This window comes from Schistocerca cancellata, chromosome 9 (assembly GCF_023864275.1).
Source record: "Schistocerca cancellata isolate TAMUIC-IGC-003103 chromosome 9, iqSchCanc2.1, whole genome shotgun sequence".
NCBI classification, from domain to species: domain Eukaryota; kingdom Metazoa; phylum Arthropoda; class Insecta; order Orthoptera; family Acrididae; genus Schistocerca; species Schistocerca cancellata.
In genome coordinates, this window is record NC_064634.1 from 318,108,937 (window position 1) to 318,129,718 (window position 20,782).

The 20,782-nt window shown below is 39.7% G+C and overlaps 1 protein-coding gene across 2 annotated transcripts in view; it reads right to left on the reverse strand.

The window, feature by feature from the left end:
• LOC126100298 (phosphatidylinositol 4-kinase alpha) overlaps positions 1-19,212 on the reverse strand; it is a 198,853-nt gene extending 179,641 nt beyond the window's left edge. For both annotated transcript variants that reach the window (XM_049910906.1, XM_049910905.1), the window contains exons 1-6: positions 19,049-19,212; positions 18,759-18,972; positions 18,495-18,674; positions 14,999-15,188; positions 5,772-5,858; positions 5,476-5,650 (exon numbers count right to left, since the gene is read on the reverse strand). In XM_049910906.1, coding sequence (XP_049766863.1) covers positions 5,476-5,650; positions 5,772-5,858; positions 14,999-15,188; positions 18,495-18,674; positions 18,759-18,972; positions 19,049-19,138 — 936 coding nt within the window. In that variant the 5' untranslated portion in view covers positions 19,139-19,212. The remainder of the gene's footprint in view (positions 1-5,475; positions 5,651-5,771; positions 5,859-14,998; positions 15,189-18,494; positions 18,675-18,758; positions 18,973-19,048) is intronic.
• Positions 19,213-20,782: the final 1,570 nt, after the last annotated feature.

Here is a 20,782-nt window from a genome sequence, read left to right on the forward strand (position 1 = left end):
CTCATATCTTGTAGATAATTATTGGCAAATTACTCCACAGGTAGGTCAACTGTATGGTGTGCAAATGTGTGTGTGGTAGTGAGTATATTTTGAATCAATTTTGCATCACATGGAGATGCTGTCTAACGTAAAGTGATGGCTCACCAGCATCAACAACTGAAGGGCTGGAAGTGAGATTGACCCTAAATGCGTCTGTGGGTAATTATCTCATTCAGTATCTTCAAGAAGATGAAAGATCAATACACCATACATTAACAATCATACAAAAACTGTAGCAAAATGAATCTGCTCGCCAAGTGTTGCATACAAAGCATTTAAAAATAACAAGCACTAGGTGAATCCTAATTCTAAAATCTCAGAGGTTATAAGCATGAGGGTCAACGTGACTATTCAAGGTTTTCCCGGTGGATCTGGTGCACATGTAGCACATCCACATGAAGATATGGAACTGTTGCTTTGATAAGATTTGGTGGGACTTACACAATATTGCCCGGTGGCACACCTGAGGAGTGTATTTCCAAAAGAGGAAAGGTCACAGATTTTTATGTGGAAAACTAAAAACCAGACCTTAAGGCTCACTTCCTCAGTCACCTAACTATCATACAGTTGATGTATGCCTGCTGCAAGGCTATAAGATCCCTGGAAACACTGCACCTGAAACTGTTAAAGGATATTATGTCTCCAAGTAATATTAGAAGGCCCTCTCCAGGAAAAAGAAAATACCTGTTTATGTGACGTCTCAATAGGGAAACTTATTTGTATGGTAAACAGAGGCAGAATCTGGTTACTAAACACTATATTTTGTGAACTCACTGAAATTGAATAGGAGCTGTCTGGATTTTTAAGATCCAGAGATAAGACAGTGGTTGAATAAAGCATGTTTGGTCCTTACCAGACTTAAAGAGTGAAATGAAAATAGCTCCCTTCCATGAATCAGCAAATTATTCCATGTTCTACACAACATTACAAAAGTTAAGAAGCATTTTCCAACCTTTGGCAGTGAGGTACGACAACAAGCTGTAATGGATTTTGTAAGGAACTGAGGCCAGACAATGCTGTATCTAGCTTCTGTATGGCAATGGCAGATCTAATATTGGCGGGCATGAAGTACCAACTATTCCTCTCAGAAACTGCTTGGCAGCTGGCTGTGGCAGTGACTCACATGAATGGTCCACCATGGTCTTGGCAATATCCCATTAGTTGGTAACAACAGTCTGTCATGTTATTACAGCATTAACAGAACACATGTGATCTCTCCCTGAAATCCTTCTGATGCTGTGATCATACACATGTTGCTCCAGCGGAACAGTTGGAGCTCAGCACTGATGCCATGGTACCATTTTGCTCCAAAAGGCTGCAAGGTTGTCAGCAGGTGGTAAGCACATAAGCCTGTCCCGACTCAGTCACGAACTGCCAAGCAGCACCCTTTATTCCATCAGGAAGTACTCTATCTTCTACACTTTACTGAAGGCTTTTGTGTGGTCACTCAGCAGCACTGTAGATCACATACAAATGATGTGGTCCATTCATTCCTAAATGTAGTCTTTACATTCAGATTTAAAAACCTGACTCACAGTGCTCAGTCCAATTTGCTGAGCACCTACTGCTCTGCCTCAAATTCATCCAGATCTGGAATAGATATATGGAGACCAACTTTTAGTATCTACACTGGTTTGAAAATGCCACTACATTACACTGTCGGCAGAGGTACTTCATGGCCCAATGGTGGCCTGATAATAAATGCGGACCAGAACCCCTGAGAGGAAATTAAACTCTTCGTGTGGGTCAATCTATGGAAGTCGAAAGTCAGAACCCTCTTAGAGATGTGCACAGGAATAACTCAGCATGTAGGTAGCGTGGCTGACTGACGACTCAGCAGTTGTCAACAACACTCAGCACAATTCATAGGGCAATGTTCCCAGTAGTTGAACTCAGCTTAAGCGATTGCCCACTCAACTTACTACCACCCACAGGTAAACACCTCCATCAGCTGGTGCTCCCATACTAAACACTTCATGCGCCGTCCATGGCAGGTTGCCACACTATTCTGCAGCGCCACCCGAACAGCTCATCTGTCTCCATCCCAATGTCCACTCACTGGGATGCTAAACCCCTCAACCTGAGAAGGCCATGTAGGGCTTGGGTCACGACCGCTGTTGCAGAACTAGAGAGGCCATCAGAGAACCCGGCAGCAGATTGACTGCCAAAGGAGGCAGTCCACTGCCACTTGTTCTGCTGGGAGGGTGGAAAGGCCCTGAGATTGAGACAGCAGTTCCACCGGCAGCATTGGAGGTGAAGTCACTTCCATTGGTGGGGTGGGGAGGAAGAGGGTGGGGGGAGGGGGAGGGGGAAGGGGGAGGGTGGATGGGGGAGGAGGAGGGTGGATTAAAATTCATGGGCTCTACATTGGAAGACGCAGGTGTGAGCATCATTGGAACCTGAGGCTGCAGGTGATGGGAGAAGAGCAGAGGGCATGGAGGGGGAAGCAACAAGGAAGTACCCTTGTGCAAGTGGAAGCCCACACTCAAAACATCATGAACAACGCAGCCACCCACCAGATGTTCCCTACTGAAATCCAACAGCCTTTGGGACACACACTGACACCCGGAAGCAGCCCCTGCCACCGCCCACAGAACCGGGCTCAAAGAGCAGACCCAGAAAGAAAATATAGTGGGTCACAGAAGTCCGGGACGTGCGACTCAGGATGTAACAAATCCACCAGATGACATCCAATGATTAGCGTCACCCAATACTTAGCCAGAGAAAACGACAATGCATCACCATGGGATGAGACAGACACTGACTTCTTTATTTGGGTCTTGAATGTACGCAGGAAACACTCCACCTCCGAGTTAGAAGCTGCATGAAACGAAGTGGCAGGCAGATATCATCATAATGCAAAATCTTCAAGCTTCCACAACACTAACTGCCTACAGTTATAAGACACAAGTGTCCTTGAGGAACCCTAATGGCCAAAAATAAGTGACAACAAACAAACAGTGGCAGCTGACACTGTGGAGGACAGCTTAGCTATGTTTAGGTAATTGGAAAATGCACTGATCACAAACAACCACATGCTGCCCAAAAACGAAGACACGAAATCAACTTGCGCCCTGTCCCAAGAGAACTCCAGGACCAGACATGGAGAAAACTTGCACAGCAGTGGAGCCACATTCTGTGCACAAGCTCTGCAAGCCCACACCAGATGTTCGATGTCACACTCGATCACAGGCCAGTAGATGTGACATAGCACCAATGCCTTTATACAAGTCGTATCTCAATACAATGCATGAAGCAAATGGAGTCTGCAAGTGTGCAACACCAGGGCGGCCACAACTCAACAGCATTGTTCCACCTTGGGAAGCATGAGGATCCCATGGACATTGTGAGTTGATGACATTGACGAAAAAACATACTCCATGCTGGATCCACATCCAAGGGATGCCCTCCGGCCAACCCATCTGGGCAGTTGAAATGATTTTCCAGAAAAGCAGGTCTGCAGCCATGGTGGTCATGATCTCTAGTGCGGTCAATGGAAAAACCAATAGGGTTTGCTGCAAGGCATTATCAAATGCAAACACAGAAGCATCTTGCCACTCAAACCCCAGATTGGGCTCCACTTGTAGCTGTGATAGAGCATCAGCATTGGCATGCTGTATGGCGGAGCAGTAATGAACATCATATCGTTAGTTACTGAGGAAGAATGTCCACCTCTGCAATCAGTCAACAGTCCAATCGGGCAACTGGGAATGAGGGCCAAAGAAGGAATCTGGCAGTCTGTAGTCAGTGATGAGGATGACTTCATCCCATACAAAAAAAGGTGAAACTTTTTAACTCCAAAAATAATAACTAGTGCCCCCTTTTCGACTTCGAATACGTAAACAGTGCGGCAGGAAACATTTCTGATGTATAGGTGATGGGCTCTTGTGTGTCATCTGGCTTCCAGTGAGACAGAACTGCACCAATGCTATACTGAGGCACCTCACAGCCCAAGGTCACAGGTTTACTCAATGTAAATGAAGCCAGACAGGGAGCATTGCAAAAACACTGGCTGAGGGACCAAAAAGCCCATTGTAAATCTGTAGATCAGACAAACTTAACACCTCTCTGGCGAAGACAGTTAAGAGGATGGCAGATGTGAATGGCCCAGGGAATGAATTGAGCACATTATGAAATCTTACCTAAAAAAAGACTTCACACTCTGTGCCATATGGATCCTTCCCTCCAACACCAGCTTTTCTGAACTGTGCAAGTAGGAACTTTTCCTGCAATACATCCTACATTCCCATAACCCTCCTGGTCTCAACCTTTGTTAGTCACTCTCCTCTCCCATCCCACCCCTTCCCTGTTCCCATTCCAGTACTACACAGCCGCCATGCCACCACCAAACTCAGTCAATTTTATTTCTCTATTTTTTCACTACTTCTCATCCCCCTCCCCATCTCACCCCTGCCCTCCACCTAACCTGCAGCACTTCACTGTCTGCCACCCCTACCATACTATCCCGCACCCTCCCCGACCCAGCCTCCTCCTTATCCCCACCCAGTCACCACTCCCATGATGCAATGGTGCTGCTGCTCGCAGTGTGGTTTCAGTTGCCTGAGACTAGTCGTATGTGTGAGTTGCACTTGCGTGAGAGTGTGTGTGTGTGTGTGTGTGTGTGTGTGTGTGTGTGTGTGTGTGTGTGTGTGTGTGTGTGTGTATTTTTGGTGAAGGCCCATGGACATAAGTTTTAATTGTGAGATTCTTTTTGTTGTACCTATCTGCGACTTGTATCATCGCTATATGGTTTATAATGTTTTTGAATTTTATCCACTTGTACTCCATATCTCCATCCTCAGAGCTGAGCATTGGTAATATTATGTAATTTGTATCTACTCACTCTTGCTAAGTAAAAAAATTTTCTTGCCCTTTTTAACATTGCTTGGAACATCTGCTGTGATTGTTAATACAGCCTCATGATCACTGATGTCCTCCTCTATGTTAAGTTATTCAATAGTTCAGCTCTGTAGGTTGCTAAAAGGTCTAAGATCCTCATGACTAAAATGTCCACCTAATTGCTCAAAGTGATTTGCAAATTACACACAAAGAATAATCTCTCACAAATCCCTAACCCTGGTCCTAATTGTAATAACGTAACTAACGTTATATTCTTCAAATTTTAATATTGTTGCCTGATGTTAGTCTGCTCTAAAACCTCAATAACTACCTTTTCAACTACTGAAGTTAAATTTGCTGAAACAATGATGCTCATAGTACTACAACCACATAGAATAGTGTTTAATCAGTTTACTGTTTACATGTGTTAGCTAGACCAAGTGATGCAGCTTCCTTCTCTATTTCCAGTGGTCATTAGGTAAACGTAACTGTAGCCACCATCTCTGTTATTCCTTTTCTGTAGTAGCCAATAATCACTACAGACAAATGGTACTGTAATTATTATATTCATTACACTGCTATAATAATAATAAATACCTGCAAATGCACGATGGAAAACTGGAGGAGATTTCCTTTTTCTGGTGACTCAACAAACCTCATTTGTGGAAACTGATTGAAACTGGAACCATATTTATTAAAGAAATATGTGGTTGCATCATATGGCACTGAATGGCAACTCTGAATTGAATGACGTTTCAAAGTGCTAACACATCTGTCACAGACAAAATTGTAATTATGTGATTACATTCCACTTTCACTTAAATATTTTTAACGTAGATAATAATTCACAAGCATAAAAATTCTGCAAAACATACTTATCTAATATAACTTACAGAACATCAGATGTTGAATCAACACTGCTACTAGATGGTAAATCAATTGAAGGAAGATTGCCTGATAATGATCTTGGAATAATAGACCTATAAAAAAATTAAAATTTGGAATTAGCGGAACAGATGTAAATTTTCAAATGCAAAATACAGAACAACAATTAGAGGATGGGGAACTCTGGATTTTGCGGTGGCTATGTTGCAACTTGTTGGTCTTGATGACCAAAATTAATTGGTTGGTTTGTGGGATTGAAGGGACCAGACTACTAGGGCCATCGGTCTCCCAAAATTAATTATGTGCCATACAATATTGTGGTCTTTACATGAAATAAATAAAAAAAGAACTTTTCTTAAATTTGCGTGAATTTTGCTGTGACTATGTCACAACTTGTAAGAAGAAGACAGGATTTGGAAGGAATGGTTTTGAGGAGATGTATTAACACTAAAATTCAAAACAATTATAGCATATATGACAAAGACAAAAATTAGACACCAAATCTTGGGGCTCCACAAGCATCAATTCCATCAACAGTAACACAGGACGAGACAGCCCAATACAAATCGATGCTTAAAACTCAGAACAAGGGTAAAGAAAGTACCAAGAGGCATACCACAGCTCGCGATACAGCCATTCTGCTTTGGCCAGTGATATTACCATATGCACTAAATGAAAGCTGTGGTGACAGGCTGATCTGTAGCACAGGCCACAATCTAAGTTAATCTGGCAGGTGATTAGCTGAGAGTTGATGAAGCCAAAAAAAAGGTGGTATGATATGACAAACGCATCTTCCCCCTTCCTCTGCATGCATGCCCCCCCCACCCCCCACCACACTCTACGTTTATCTTCTCACTGTGGTGTGATATTTTGTAGTTTTTTAATATGTCTGAAGGCATTAAAAACAAGAACATATCTGCCCAAAAACCCCACATTCCCAATAATTTGATAATGAAACTACACATGATTGTATGACATCACAGTCATCACATCTGCTAATAGCATCATTGGTCAAAGATAACATGTTATGTTGCATTCTTAAATATATACGAATAACAAAGCACAACAGACATAAGATGTAAAAATCAAATTACTGTAATTTATGTTGCTCTCCTCCTTTTTACAGCTGTTGATACTCCATACAGCAATTTTCACAGTATGTTACATGTCAAATAATAATAATAATAATAATAATAATAATAATAAGTGTATACAAGTCTCTTAGTTTAAACATAAAAGAATAAGAAAACACATTCTACAAGAATTCTTGTATGTGTATATAAATGTTGAAAAACTGGATTGCAAAATGCATGAGTGCATGTGCTGTCCTCCCCCCACCCACAGAATGGTCATTCCATTGCTCATTTTCAAATCTAATGACATTATATGGGAATGTTCCAAAATCAATATGTAAAAAATTTAAGTTTGATATCTCCTTTGGTTCCATTTCTACAGCCTTTTGCAGGCAGGGGTCGCAAGCTTGCGCCACCTATGCACATGCAGAAGTGCCAATTTTAGATAAATTTTGCGACAGGTACTCTTAACATACAAGTTGCTGCTGTTGTGTACTTAAAAAAACTTTTTGTGCTGAATAATAAATTATTACTGGTCAGATTTTTATTTAAATAATCTGGTAACAGCTGTACTACTTCAAAAAATGTCAGAAAATGCACTGAATTACTTGAAATGACCACCTTTAAACAGCCATTCATTACAATTTTAAGGATGCTTTCAGCCAAGAACTGGTAATATCACACACAACCTTGTCGTCTTCTTGCGTTTTTTGTAAAATGTCATTTCTCCTCTATGAAGATATGAGGTGGGATCCAAAATTTTTGGGACTGGTGCTGTCATCTGGAAAGTAAAAATAGTAGATCTTTGCACTGCTAGGTGGCGAGAGCTACATATCTGATGGGTCAATGTGTGGAGTGGCATTCAGCTGGGAGGACATGCTGCGTGTCCACAATGATTTCCGTAACACTCTGTGTTTGGTGTGTGGCTATTTTACGATGGATACGCAAACAGAACAGCGCACTTGTATCAAATTCTGTGCAAATCTCGGGAAAAGTGCTACAGAGACTCTTGCAATGATTCAGCAAGTGTTTGGGGGCAGAGCAACAATTGTCCCAGTGGAAGAGACTGGGCTCTCCAAGACACAAAAAAGCGAGACAGGTGAAGAGCAAAGTGAAGAGCATGATCATCGTTTTCTTTTATACCAAAGGAGTTGTGCACAAATAATTCATCCCACCTAACCAAACAGTGGATTCAGCGTACTACTGTGATATTTTGCGATGTCTCCATGAAAACGTGTGGTGACAATGGCCTGAACTTTGGCGTCAAGGCAACTGGCTGCTGTATCATGACAACGTGCCCTGTCACTTCTCTTTGCTCACCAGGACTTTTCTGACAAAAAACAACATGGTGGTTGTACCCCACCCACCGTACTCGCCAGATTTGGCAACTTGTGACTTTGCGCTATTCCCAAAACTGAAACTCAAGTTGAAAGGCCGTTGGTTCGACACTCTAGAGAGGATTCAAGAAGCATCACTGGTGGTGATAAACTCCCTCAAAGAACAGGACTTCCAGAAAACGTTTGACCAGTGGCAGAAGCACTGGGACTGGTTTGTACATGCGGATGGGAACTACTTCGAGGGTGATGGTGACCATTAGTCCAAAGGTAAGGTTTTCACCAGTCCCGAAAATTTTGGATAGCACCTCGCATATGCATCTGCAAATTTGATGAAAACATCTTGAGTGCCAAATTTTGCATAGTTTTGGACATTCACATGTCAAATGCATATTCTTTAATCTTTTTTATCTTGCTATATCTGGAAAGACTATTTTTTAAGTTTCAGAAGCTATGTAGTTTAATTTTTGACCCATGTCCGCCTATGTCTTAAAACCATTACTCTAAGTTCTTACTTTTTATACATATTGTACACTCTCAAATGCGACAATAAGTAAATAGAAAATAAAGTCAGTGGATGCTGCTTTTATGTCAATAAAAATACAAGTGTAGTTATATGCAAATCACGCTAGTTCACAGGCGAAGTACTGATGCTAAACTGTGTTTGCTTCGACCCTCTGTCCGAAATTATGTTGTATAAATAGAGATGATATTTTAACTATTGACGACGCCTTTGGCACAATAGTTTTATGAATCTGCTTTGCAGGATGTGATTTTAGTGTATTTTACTTCTGATGAAGGTATATTTAGATATACCGAAACCATGGTCAAGAATTTTAATAAATCTTTATCCTGCAACTGTTTTGGCTGTCATCTTTTACCATGAAGAATTTCAACAATTGCTGTTTCAGCCATGTTTAAAATCTTAAAATATGCAAATCAGCTTCCAAGAAATAAGCAGCAAAAAAACAAAATAATAATTAATGCCTACTTATGGATGAAACTGCACCCAAAAGGTTGCATAAATTCATCCCTGATTAACTTTCATTAAGTATTATTTGAGATATATAAATCACTGTTGAATATGTTGCTGAGACATTTTTACAACACTCTTATAATCTCGCTGTGTGTTTCTATTAACAGATGAAATGACCCCAAAAAAGTTTCGTAAATTCATTAATGAACTTTTGTTTTTCAACATTATTGAAAATATTACAACATTTTTACACCATCTTTGAAGGAATATATATTATCTTTGAACTGTCAGTATCTCTCTTGTGTTGATCTTGTGATAAGCTTGCTCTTAGAAAGTTTTGTGGCTGTACTATTTTGTGTTTTTTATATATCATGAAATGAACCAAGAAATACCTGGTTTTTTTCAGGGGGGCGGGGGGAGGGGGGGGGGAGGGAGTGGTTGAGATGACACTGACCAGCACCATTTTATCACGGTATAGGTGAGCTTAAGGCAGTGAAAGAAATGTCATTGTTGGTTTTCAGGGGGGCAGGGGGGGGGGGGGGAGAGTGGTTGAGATGACACTGACCAGCACCATTTTATCACGGTATAGGTGAGCTTAAGGCAGTGAAAGAAATGTCATTGTTGGGCAAAAAGCTTTTGAAAATCAGATCTGGACTTAACATTACAAAAGACATCCAAATACCTTCATACCATAATGCCCTGCTGCTGACAAAATTTCAGTTTTGGCAAAATACCTGCTGTAATCCATTTAAAAAAGAAGAAGTTATGAAGTCCAACTGACATTTCTCATGTTGAAAAGTTGAAACTGTATACTAGGAAAGTTTTCAAACCTGGACAGAAGCTTTGTCCTAGACATAGACAAGAATTTGTTTAAAAACAACTACAGCAGCAGGACGAGCGAGAATCAATGCCTACTGATTATATGGATGCTGTTGATACTTGCTACACAGTGAATACTTAACTAGAGTCTCTCTGAGATTTGCCCTTAAATCTTGAACGAGTTGGTAAAAGGGATTCAACAGGTTACACAAGGTAGAGTGTTCAGAAAGCACAAGGTCCCATCACAGGGGTGGTGAGGGGTGGTTGAGATGTTGGTGTGAGCTCCACTGATGCTGTGGAAGCACAAGGACAAATGGTGAAGCAATACCAGAAATGTATGACTATGGATATTTCAATAAATAAACTAAAAATTAAAGTGCATTGTTGAAGTCATTTAAACAAAGTTCAAATTCGAGAACGAGATTTTCATCCTGCAGCAGAATGTATGCTGATATGAAACTTCCTGGCAAATTAAAACCGTGTACCAGACCGAGACTCAAACTCGAGACCTTTGCCTTGACATTTCATATCAGCATACACTCCACTGCAGAGTGAAAATCTCATTCTGGAAACATCCCCCAGGCTGTGGCTAAACCATGTCCCTGCAATATCCTTTCTTCCAGGAGTGCTCGTTCTGCAAAGTTTGCAGGAGAGCTTCTGTGAAGTTTGGAAGGTAGGAGACAAGGTACTGGTGGAATTAAAGCTGTGAGGATGGGTCGTGAGTCGTGCTTGGGTAGCTCAGCTGGTAGAGCACTTGCCTGTGAAAGGCAAAGGTCCCGAGTTCGAGTCTCGATCCGGCACAGAGTTTTAATCTGTCAGGATGTTTCAAAGTTCAAATTCTGACCCTGTCTCCCAGCAGCTGGTGTGCAGAGTAAACAGCAAAATAATTCAGTGTGTCTGTGAGAATGGTGCAGCACGCAATGAAACTAAAGATGGAGGCTAGCATCCTGGCAGTATCTGCAAAATGGGAGGAAAAAAAGACTCAATGATAAGATCACAAAAAGTCTTCAGGTTCTCTTCTGATGCATTTTCTTGGCTGTGCCGAGGTGATAGAAGAGGTTCATAACTTTCTAAACAGCGTGGTGGCAAGCTGGTATGACATGCGCATACAAAAACTGCCACAGCATCTAAAAAAATGCATCAACATAAAAGGCAATTATGATGAATAACAGCTAAATGTTCAAGCATTAAATTGATGTAAACCATTGTAGAACTAAACAGTTCTATGTACTTATAAAAAAATAGGAGACCTTACTTTTGGAATTACCCTCGTAGAACACAAATGGTGGGTTCATATTGACATGGATACACAAGACAAGTGTCATGCAACTGTAGAAGATTTTATTGAGGAACTGGTTCTAAAAGTTGATGGTCTGATAAACCACCTTTTCCTTTCAGAACAGCAAAGTTCATATCTGAGCCCTCTGAAAGAAAATCTTGCAACTAGTAAAGTGAACACTTTTATAGTTTTTGCTGAGAACTATTTGTCATTGAAAATGGTGTTCAAGGGTTTCACTGGAATAACAGCCATGTCACATTACATCCCCTTGTGTAAAGAACTACAGAATATCAGCATATGCATTATAGGTGACTGCCTTAATCATGATTGCAGTTCATGTATTCACAGTCTGGCTGGTTAAATATTTGAGGATAATGATAGGAGAAATCAAGCACATTCACAGCTAATATCTAGTTCAGGACCAGTGCCAGTCACAGCAGTGCTTCTCTACTGCTCGTGTTGGCAACACGTCAGTTTCATGTAGCCAGCGGGATGATTCTTTGACATCATCAATGAGAGGTGAGGATAGGCAATGTATTTCTAGCAGCGTAATTGAAAACATTATCTTGTTTACTCTTATTTGGTGCATTAGTGAGCTTTGAGATAAATATCTTGTGATTATGATGGCAACACAGTCCGTCGGTGCATGTCTCGTAGATTAAATGCCTAGACATGAAATGTACCAAAGGTGATGGTGAAAGGACTACACAGTTGATCCATGTCACCATACTGAGTTAAGTGGATGTAGTAATAAATGCTGAACTATCTACCTCCTCCCATGATTTAATAAAAAAAAAAAAAAAACTGAACCACATACGTAATGGGCTCACAGAGATTGACTCATAGCAACACGGAGCTGAGAAATATTTCTAATATTTTAGTTAGTTGGTTGTATGCTCCATGGCACAAAATGCATATACTATATTTATAGATTTATTTATTCCTATTCAAGAATTCGCCTACGGTATACAAGGAGTTGTCAAGGAGATAAGATTTCAATTTATTTTTGAAGCTATTAACTGGTGTCATTTTCTTTCATCTGGTAATTTGTCAAAAATTTTTATAGCAGCATATTTTACCCCTTTCTGTGCCAAATATAGGGTGAGTAAAGGGTAGTGTAAGTCTTTCTTATAACTTGCGACGCTGTCCTTGGTTTGCAGATATGAGGTGTGACTGAAACAAGGAGCAGTTAAATTTATAATACTCTTTTACAGCTTTCTTCTGAATTATTACTTTAAAACATGTCATCTGGCTGCTGCTCTCTCATTGGCTGTGTAGCATAAACAGCTGACACACCTTTTGCTCCCATTGAACCTCACAGCGAGCAATGACAACATTCCTACATGAAACATGTAAGCATGCCACTGCCCCTATTCTACATTTTTATGCACATTCACTATTTTAGTGGTGGGATCTGCAGCCCAAGACAATAATTTCAAGAATTTTATCAGTTTATGACTGTGTGAAAAGGACTTGGATATACCTACTAAGTGAAATTTCTTTGGAACCAGGAATGAAAAATTTCCTCGTGGTGGAATTGAGGAACAGCTAGAAGAATGGTAGCTCATGTTAGTTTGCAGAGGCATTAAGATAATGAAATATTGATGCCTGCAGATCTGTCAAAGTTCTGTAATGACAAAACATTTCAGGCACTTTTTTACCCAGAAAGAAATTCAACAAATTCAGCCTGACAAAGAAAGACTGTTTGCCAAAGGCCACACAATTGCTGCGACAACAGAAAATCACCAGTTCAGGCCCAGTGATTTGAACTAGATCAGAGTAAGTAAAGTTCCCAATGACACTACAGCATTCACAAAAAATGGTTCAAATGGCTCTGAGCATTATGAGACTTAACTTCTGAGGTCATCATTGTCCTAGAACTATTCCAGCTGTTCCAACTACAACATTACACTGCAGACCGTATGCTGCTTACATGTATGACAATGCTTGGTGGCTATGAAATATATGTGAAGTTTCATCTGAACAAAATAGTATCCTGGTCAGCTTTATGGAGCCCCATAGTCCTCCCATTCCTTCCACTGCCCATCTACTAAAACTACTTGTTGGATTCCAGAGCAAGACAAATTTAAAATCATAGAAACACCAACATCAGAAACGCAGTATATTTGCTCTGAACAAGATGTTGCAGGCAATTCACTCAGTCTGAAGCAGAAAAGAATTAGTTCAGTGCATAGTGTGTTTAAAGCAGTGTTTCTGGATTTCCATTTACTTTATTGCCACTTATTACTTGAAGTTGATTTGTGTATAACTAGACTTTCATTTTCATTTTTATTGATATAAAAGCAGTTTTCACTTATATTACTTTCTGTTTACTCATTAATGTCACATTTGGGCATGTGCGCTGTGAATGACAAGTAATAACTTTGAGTGATGTTTTGCAGCCATTAGTGGGTATGGGTCAAAAATTAAACTATACAGCTTCTGAAGCCTAAGAATACTCTTTCTACTTACATCAATATAAAAAGATTAAAGAGTATATAGTTGATACCAAAAATTTTGTCATCAAATTTGGCAATGCATATATTTTGATAGAGAAAGACAAAGGTTGTTGTACAAAAACCACAAGAAGACAAGGTGGCTTTGTGTCATATTACCAATTCTTTCTCAACATGCCCATAAAAATTTAATTTATGGCTGGTTAAAGATAGGCTCTCCATGTCACACAACCAATTTTCTGCTATTTTTGAAGAAGTACGGCTGCTGCCAGATGAATTTAAAAATCTAATCAGTAATATATTCTTATTCAGCACAAAAAGTTGTTTAAGTATACAAACGCACATGCTCGTAAGTTAAAAAATGGCTCTGAGCACTATGGGACTTAACATCTATGGTCATCAGTCCCCTAGAACTTAGAACTACTTAAACCTAACTAACCTAAGGACAGCACACAACACCCAGCCATCACGAGGCAGAGAAAATCCCTGACCCCACCGGGAATCGAACCCGGGAACCCGGGCGGGGGAAGCGAGAACGCTACCGCACGACCACGAGATGCGGGCACTCGTAAGTTAAGTGTACCTTCTTAAAACCTACCCAAAGGTGGCACTTTATCATACATATTGGTGGTACAAACCTGCAACCCCTATGTACAAGATGCTGTGGACATGAAACCAAAGGAGATTTTGAGCCAAAGCTATATGCATCTCCATCCAAGACATTGCTGAACCTACTCAATAAATTTTACTTAGTTCAGATATGGATTAGTGGGGACCATGTCTAAAACTGGTCCACTTGAGATCAAATGATACAAAATTATGTTCTAGAATGAATTATTGATGGACGCAGTGAAACACAGAGTATAATAAAAAATATTTTGAACGTGTAACCATTCAAGGATAAAAAAATAAAAATAAACCAGATCAATATTCAAAGTCCACTTTGCAGACTTTCAGAATTAAACTCAGCTACTCTTATCAGTATAATATGACATGGACATCAGGGTTGACATATAAATCCAGTAGCTGTCATCTCATCCCCCCTTCCTTTAGATAATTAATTCTGCATCACTTTACTGTTTCATGTACATTTTATGGTATTCTAGATGTGGATTTTAATATGTCAGTTTTTAAATTGTGAATTCATTCACATTTAATCAACATAAACATAGATGCTCACTATCTAATACATTAGTGTTTTAATTACCTATTAGGAAACACAAACAGAATGACAAATATTCACAGAAAAGATCAATAATAGTTCTTCACTAGCTGCTGTCACAATAAAAAACACTAACCAAAAATTTGAGAAACTTCTGTTCTTGTTGAGCTGGTAAGCTGATCCCTCATTGCGATATGATGTTGGCACAGGTGGTTCCGGCCTTGGAAAAATTCGGCACAATAACGGGGTATCACCAGGCGCACAAAAACGTCCCATTGAACGTGCCAGTCCAATCAAGATTGGTACTGTTGACTTGCATAATGTCACTGAAAAACGAATTTTAATATTACAGTGTTTACAGCAATCCAGTAGGCAGTACATAGACTCAAATGAGTTTTTCACTCTAAAACATGGTCTGTGTTATTTTATCAAGGCATACTTTTGATTCATGTAGTTGTTAAAATGTGAGAATTGAGTAAGTTACACACCATAGGCATTGCTGGCTTTCATGAGTAAAATACCATTTGTTCGTAGTTTGCATACAGCAATTGTTTGGTTATTTACTTATTCATCAGTAGATTTCAGCAAAAATGGCAGTCTTCAGCAATGTAAAATGAGTCAAGATCTGCACTATGTCAAATGGGGGCTTGTTAAATATCTTACCGTGTCAACTAGGGCAATCGGTACTACTTGCCTGCTTTGATCTGAGATATAACGATGATGTATTATGTCATGGTGATGTATCATATTTGTAATGTATTCTGTTTGCAGGTGATGTTTTTGAGTATGAGGTGGAGCACTCTAGTGGGGGGTACTCATGTTTCTAAACTGTTTGCAGTGGGTGATATTGGACCTTTTGAGTGCTGGTCGTGATGGCGGCGGTAGTGATGATGAGAATAATGAGTATAATAATAATAATAATAATAATAATAATAATAATAATAATATTGGAAGACTTTGTGGCAGTTTATTAGTGAGTTATTTAGAAGTTAGCAGTTACAGAGTCATTTGCAGGTTGAAATTATTAGTGCAGTGTGTTGTTTATGACTGGAATTTAATTTTATGTTTTGATTTTTATTAGTCATGGATGTGACAACAAAGATGACGAGATTTCAAGAGTTTGTGTTGATGAGATGGTTTTTGCTATCATTAGATTGCTAGATTTGTATGTTGACTGTATGTTTGGCCAGTATGTTTTCATGGGTTTAATATTTTTACTAGAGTATGTATTGCATGTGTGTTTCTGTGCATAACTGTGTGGGTTCTTGTATTTCAAAATTGTTGTTATTGCAATTGCTTATAAATTTTTTGGTTGGGTTGTTAGATGTTGGTAATTATTGTTTTGGACTGTGAGTAGCAGGTATCATGGAGCTTGTTTTACCTAAATTGATATTCAATGTACAAACCAGTTCTGGTTTTGTGGTACCATGGACAGGTCAACTGTTGTTGACATCGCCTTTTGTTAGTTTTTGCAATTTTTTGCTTAGTGTATTAGCTTTATTTATTGAATTTTGTAGCACAATCTTTTTTATAGTGTAAGTATATATCTGGAGTCTCATTGTCCATACCGTGCTATGTCTTTTTTTTAATTTTTTTACTAGTGTGTACTACAATTTCTTTTAGGATTTCTGTATTAGTATCAGTATTTTATGTTGAGCCACACAGTTTAACTCTGATTTCAGAATGAGGTACAATATGAGGTATTGGCAGAAGCAAAGCTGAGTGAATCAGTCATGAGTCACACTCAGGTAGCTCAGTTGCTGGAGCACATGCTTGCAAAAGGCAAAGGTCGAAGGTTTGAGTCCCAATCTGGCACATCATTTTGATCTGCCAGGAAGTTTGTATCTCTGGTTGTCAATAGTTTTATGATATCTTTCACGATATGTCAATAGGCATGTAGTGCTATTTATTTTAGGATTTCTATACTGATTTTTTGTTATATCCTGTTTCTATCATTTCTGCATTTGAATATTTTGTAATTCATGTGATTTTGCAGTAGTTTTGTTCAATTTTAGTGTGTCCCCACCCAAACCCTCTACGTTGCCACATTAGTCGTGTCAGCTTCAACATTTATTATAAATAATTTGTACAACTGTGTACTTAATGATTTCATTTTCAAAGCATGGAAAAGTTTAAAGGTACTGGTCACAATCACATTTGTGTGGCATTTTGTGGCTTGGTAGGACTTCACTGATCAAGGCCAGCAGGTGGTATTAGACTTATTTATTCATCTTACCATCAGAGTACAAAACTCTACTCTACACCTGGGACAAGGAGCAAAGTGTACATGAAATGTGCCTATATTATGATTATGTACATCACAGTTCCATTAAAACTGGTTTTTATCATCAGCAACAATGTACATGGAAGTGAGTAAGAATTCCAAGTTTCTTAAAACGGCATCTGTAATATGCACGATTATCTACTTGATACAATATCCTAATTGCTCACTTCAGCTGTACATACACTTTGTTTAATTTAAGTGCGCTGTCCCAGAAGGTAATTCCATGAGAACACAGAGTGAAACCATGCAAAACTAGCCAACACACTTGTCTTTAGGTAAACACAATGAGAGGTGTTTCTAAGAGAATAACAAGCTAAACTGAGCTTCTTGATTAGTTTATCGATCTGTTGACTCAATTGTAATTTATTATCTGGCTCGAACCCACTGAATTTTACTGGCCATGCTTCATTCAGTAAATGACCATTAACGTCTACTGCTGGTGCTAAATGTCATTAATGCTTGTCTGAAATTGCATATTATGAGTTTCTGTGAGATTAAGACTTGAACAGTGAACCACTTGCAGGTCTTTTCATCCATCAACTAACTTGTGTCCGCTAGGACTTAGTTTTGCGCTTGATTACTATGCCTGTCCCCCCATAAAACATTCTAGTCTTTGAACTGCCCTTTAAGGCCATTTATATGGAACAACAACAAGAGTGGGCCCAATATTGAAACCTAATAACTTGTACAATGGGCAGTACCTTCTGCCACACACTTTGCATTGGTTTGCAGAGTATGGATGTAGATGTAAATCAGGGCTTCTCACATGATGCACCACATGATACAATCTTCATGCTAAGGTGAGTAGCATTCTCAACACTGTGGCTGATGTCATCCTCCATTGTATAACTGAGTTTATGGTCCAAACTGTTACTTGCAACCTCTAGAATTACTACTTGACCTTATTTTCCAGAGCATAAATGTAACTTGCCCCTTATACCTCTTACTGTCAAACTGCTTTGAAACTTCTTCAGATGTTCGAATGCTTTTGTCCTCCACTTGTAAGGCACTGAAGCTAATGGAGACAGCTCGGGTGATTAGTTAGACTTGCAGTGCCTGCTGGATCTTTTTGCTAATTTCAAAGGACTGAGTGTAGAGGTTTAGACCAAACATTACTACTTCTGAATACAGCACATGACACTGCTAACCCTTCTTGCACCCCCACCAAATCAGCTCGAAGTCTCAAGATAAAATGAAACTATTGACCAGCATGTCTAGCTTTTTGCCACATACTTAATACTTCTCTGAACTACAGGAATTGAATATTTAAGATGACTGGGTAAAACGCTGAAGTGAACAAATATTTAATTTATTAATAATCAAATACAACCATCAACGCATCACTTACGTTTTGCCGTCGATCCCCGTGGCGGAGTCTGTTCTTTGTAGCTCCTGCACAAGTTCGTAAGCACTCCAAGAAAGTCAACTTGAGTCGCTATGATCTCATCTCGTACGGCTTCATATTTCGCTGCAACGTCTGACAGGAGTGTGTTTAAGCAGAAACTAAATCTTTCTGCTACTGGTACTTCTGCATGGAGGATTGAAGAAAGTAATTTATGACAGTCATTACAGAACACGAATAGAAAATAACAACAATGACAACTATTCTTACTTTCCGTAGATGTAGTGCGCACTTCATCTAGCCAGACTGCTTTCGCGAGACCCTTCAGCAACCTTACAAAATACGGCAGAATCCTATCCTTGTGCTGGAAATTTGATTCCAAAAAATAAAGACCCAAAGCAATGACCGCATCTTGTCCCCTCTGATCAAGACGAAATATCCCTTGTGCATTTTCTTGTGGGCACAACGCAAACAGTGTGTTCACCTGAAATTAAAAATTACAACTGTATTGACGCAAATCCACAGCAGACGAATCAGTGGTACCCAAAGAAAACTCTTACTTTCTCCCATGGAGTATTTTTGATGGCGGCAAGGGATCTCGCCAAATGTTGCACAGTTTTTCTAAAAACATGTTTTTCCTCGCCAATCATTATGTTTAAATAATTCCTACCGGTCCAGCAGCCGCAAATTTGTTTACAACTAACATCTATATCCAAACTGACATTTTGCAAGTCAAAGATCTTGAATCACAAAAAGGTAAAGATAAGAAATATAGTGGTCAAAGATTTACAACGATGTTTTTCATGTGTCATCAGATGCGTTCCTTCAGCGGACTCGGCAAGAGAATATTCAGTCTTTATGATTTGCATTTCTTTTATTTTAATAAGAAGACAGTAAAAGCCAATTCGCACTGGATGTCATGACACGTCAAAACATACCACAATACAATTCAATAGCAGGAATTCCAGAAGCCGTCAGCGTCACGTAAGGGTTTCTCGTGAAGAAAGTTTTGACGGTGTCGTCGCTATTAACATCGGAAGTTAATTTAAATTTATTCCAGGATTGGTAATGGTAACGTAAAGTAACGACACAGTTACATAGCCTATAACATACACTTTATTCCGTAATCGACACAGGACAATCTACGTTCACAATACCTGACATTAGCTATGAATTGCACTGTATGATCTTGATGTCAGAACCGTCGAGGGCAGGAATCTTTCGAAGTGTTGCATATCTATTGCACCAAATGTGTGTAAATGATGAAAAGTCTGTCCTCCACGTCATCATTAAACTGACAGACCGCTTCAACACCGCCAGCAGTTCATGATCGTAGGCGGCCACTTGCACTGATAATCCATCAGTTTACACGGAAATTAAAAAAAAAAAAAAAACGAGGGGCTCTTAAATGCCCGCAAGTTCTTGCTACAGGATCGCCCCCATGGCCAAGTCACTCACGTCCAACATAGTCGTCTATTGAGGGATAGGTAGTGGATACCCTAAAGTCGTGGCATATACGAGACAGTCTTTAATTTTGTCAAGGCGTGTAGCATACGTGGAGTTTACTCGACCTTGTACATATCAGTTGTGTTCTTGACAGTTAGAACTTCTGTGAGCGGTGCCCATATGGCAGCACCATTAGGAAAATGTCGACGACATAAATTAATCATTCTGAGGAAACGGCATAGTTCATGGAAATCTCGCTGTTGAGGTAGCTGCCTAACGCACTCTGCTCGCTGTGGTGTAGGGCAGATAACAGTGGCGTTGAACAGGTGGCTGAGGAAGAGTACTTCAGGCTGATGAAGGTGACAATTGTCATTGTTAATGATGGTGCCATTGCCAGTAAGCACATTGGGAACTAGTCTGAGATGCAGCTCGTGCTCCTCCTGTGAAGGAGAGAAAATTAGACTGTCATATAAATACACATAACAAAAATGGAGATTAAACAGGATACTAGCAATGAACTGTTGCCAGGTCCCGGCCATGTTTTTGAGACCATAACACATGTGCAGAAATTCATATAAACTGAAGGGTGCCATGGTGACCACCTTTGAATATCCTCCTTACTCATGGGTATCTGTCGGTCTGTTTTGCAATATAAGATGTTGAAAACCGAGGTGCCCACAAGGTGAAGTCTTTAATTTTGGGGCCAGGTAGCTATCAATGACTGTGTGGGCATTCAAGGCCTTATAGTCTTCACTTAGCATAAATATTACCATCTTCCTTGAGCACTAATTTGATGGGAAAAGCCCACAAACTATCAGGTTACATGATTCCAACTTGCAGTAATTCAT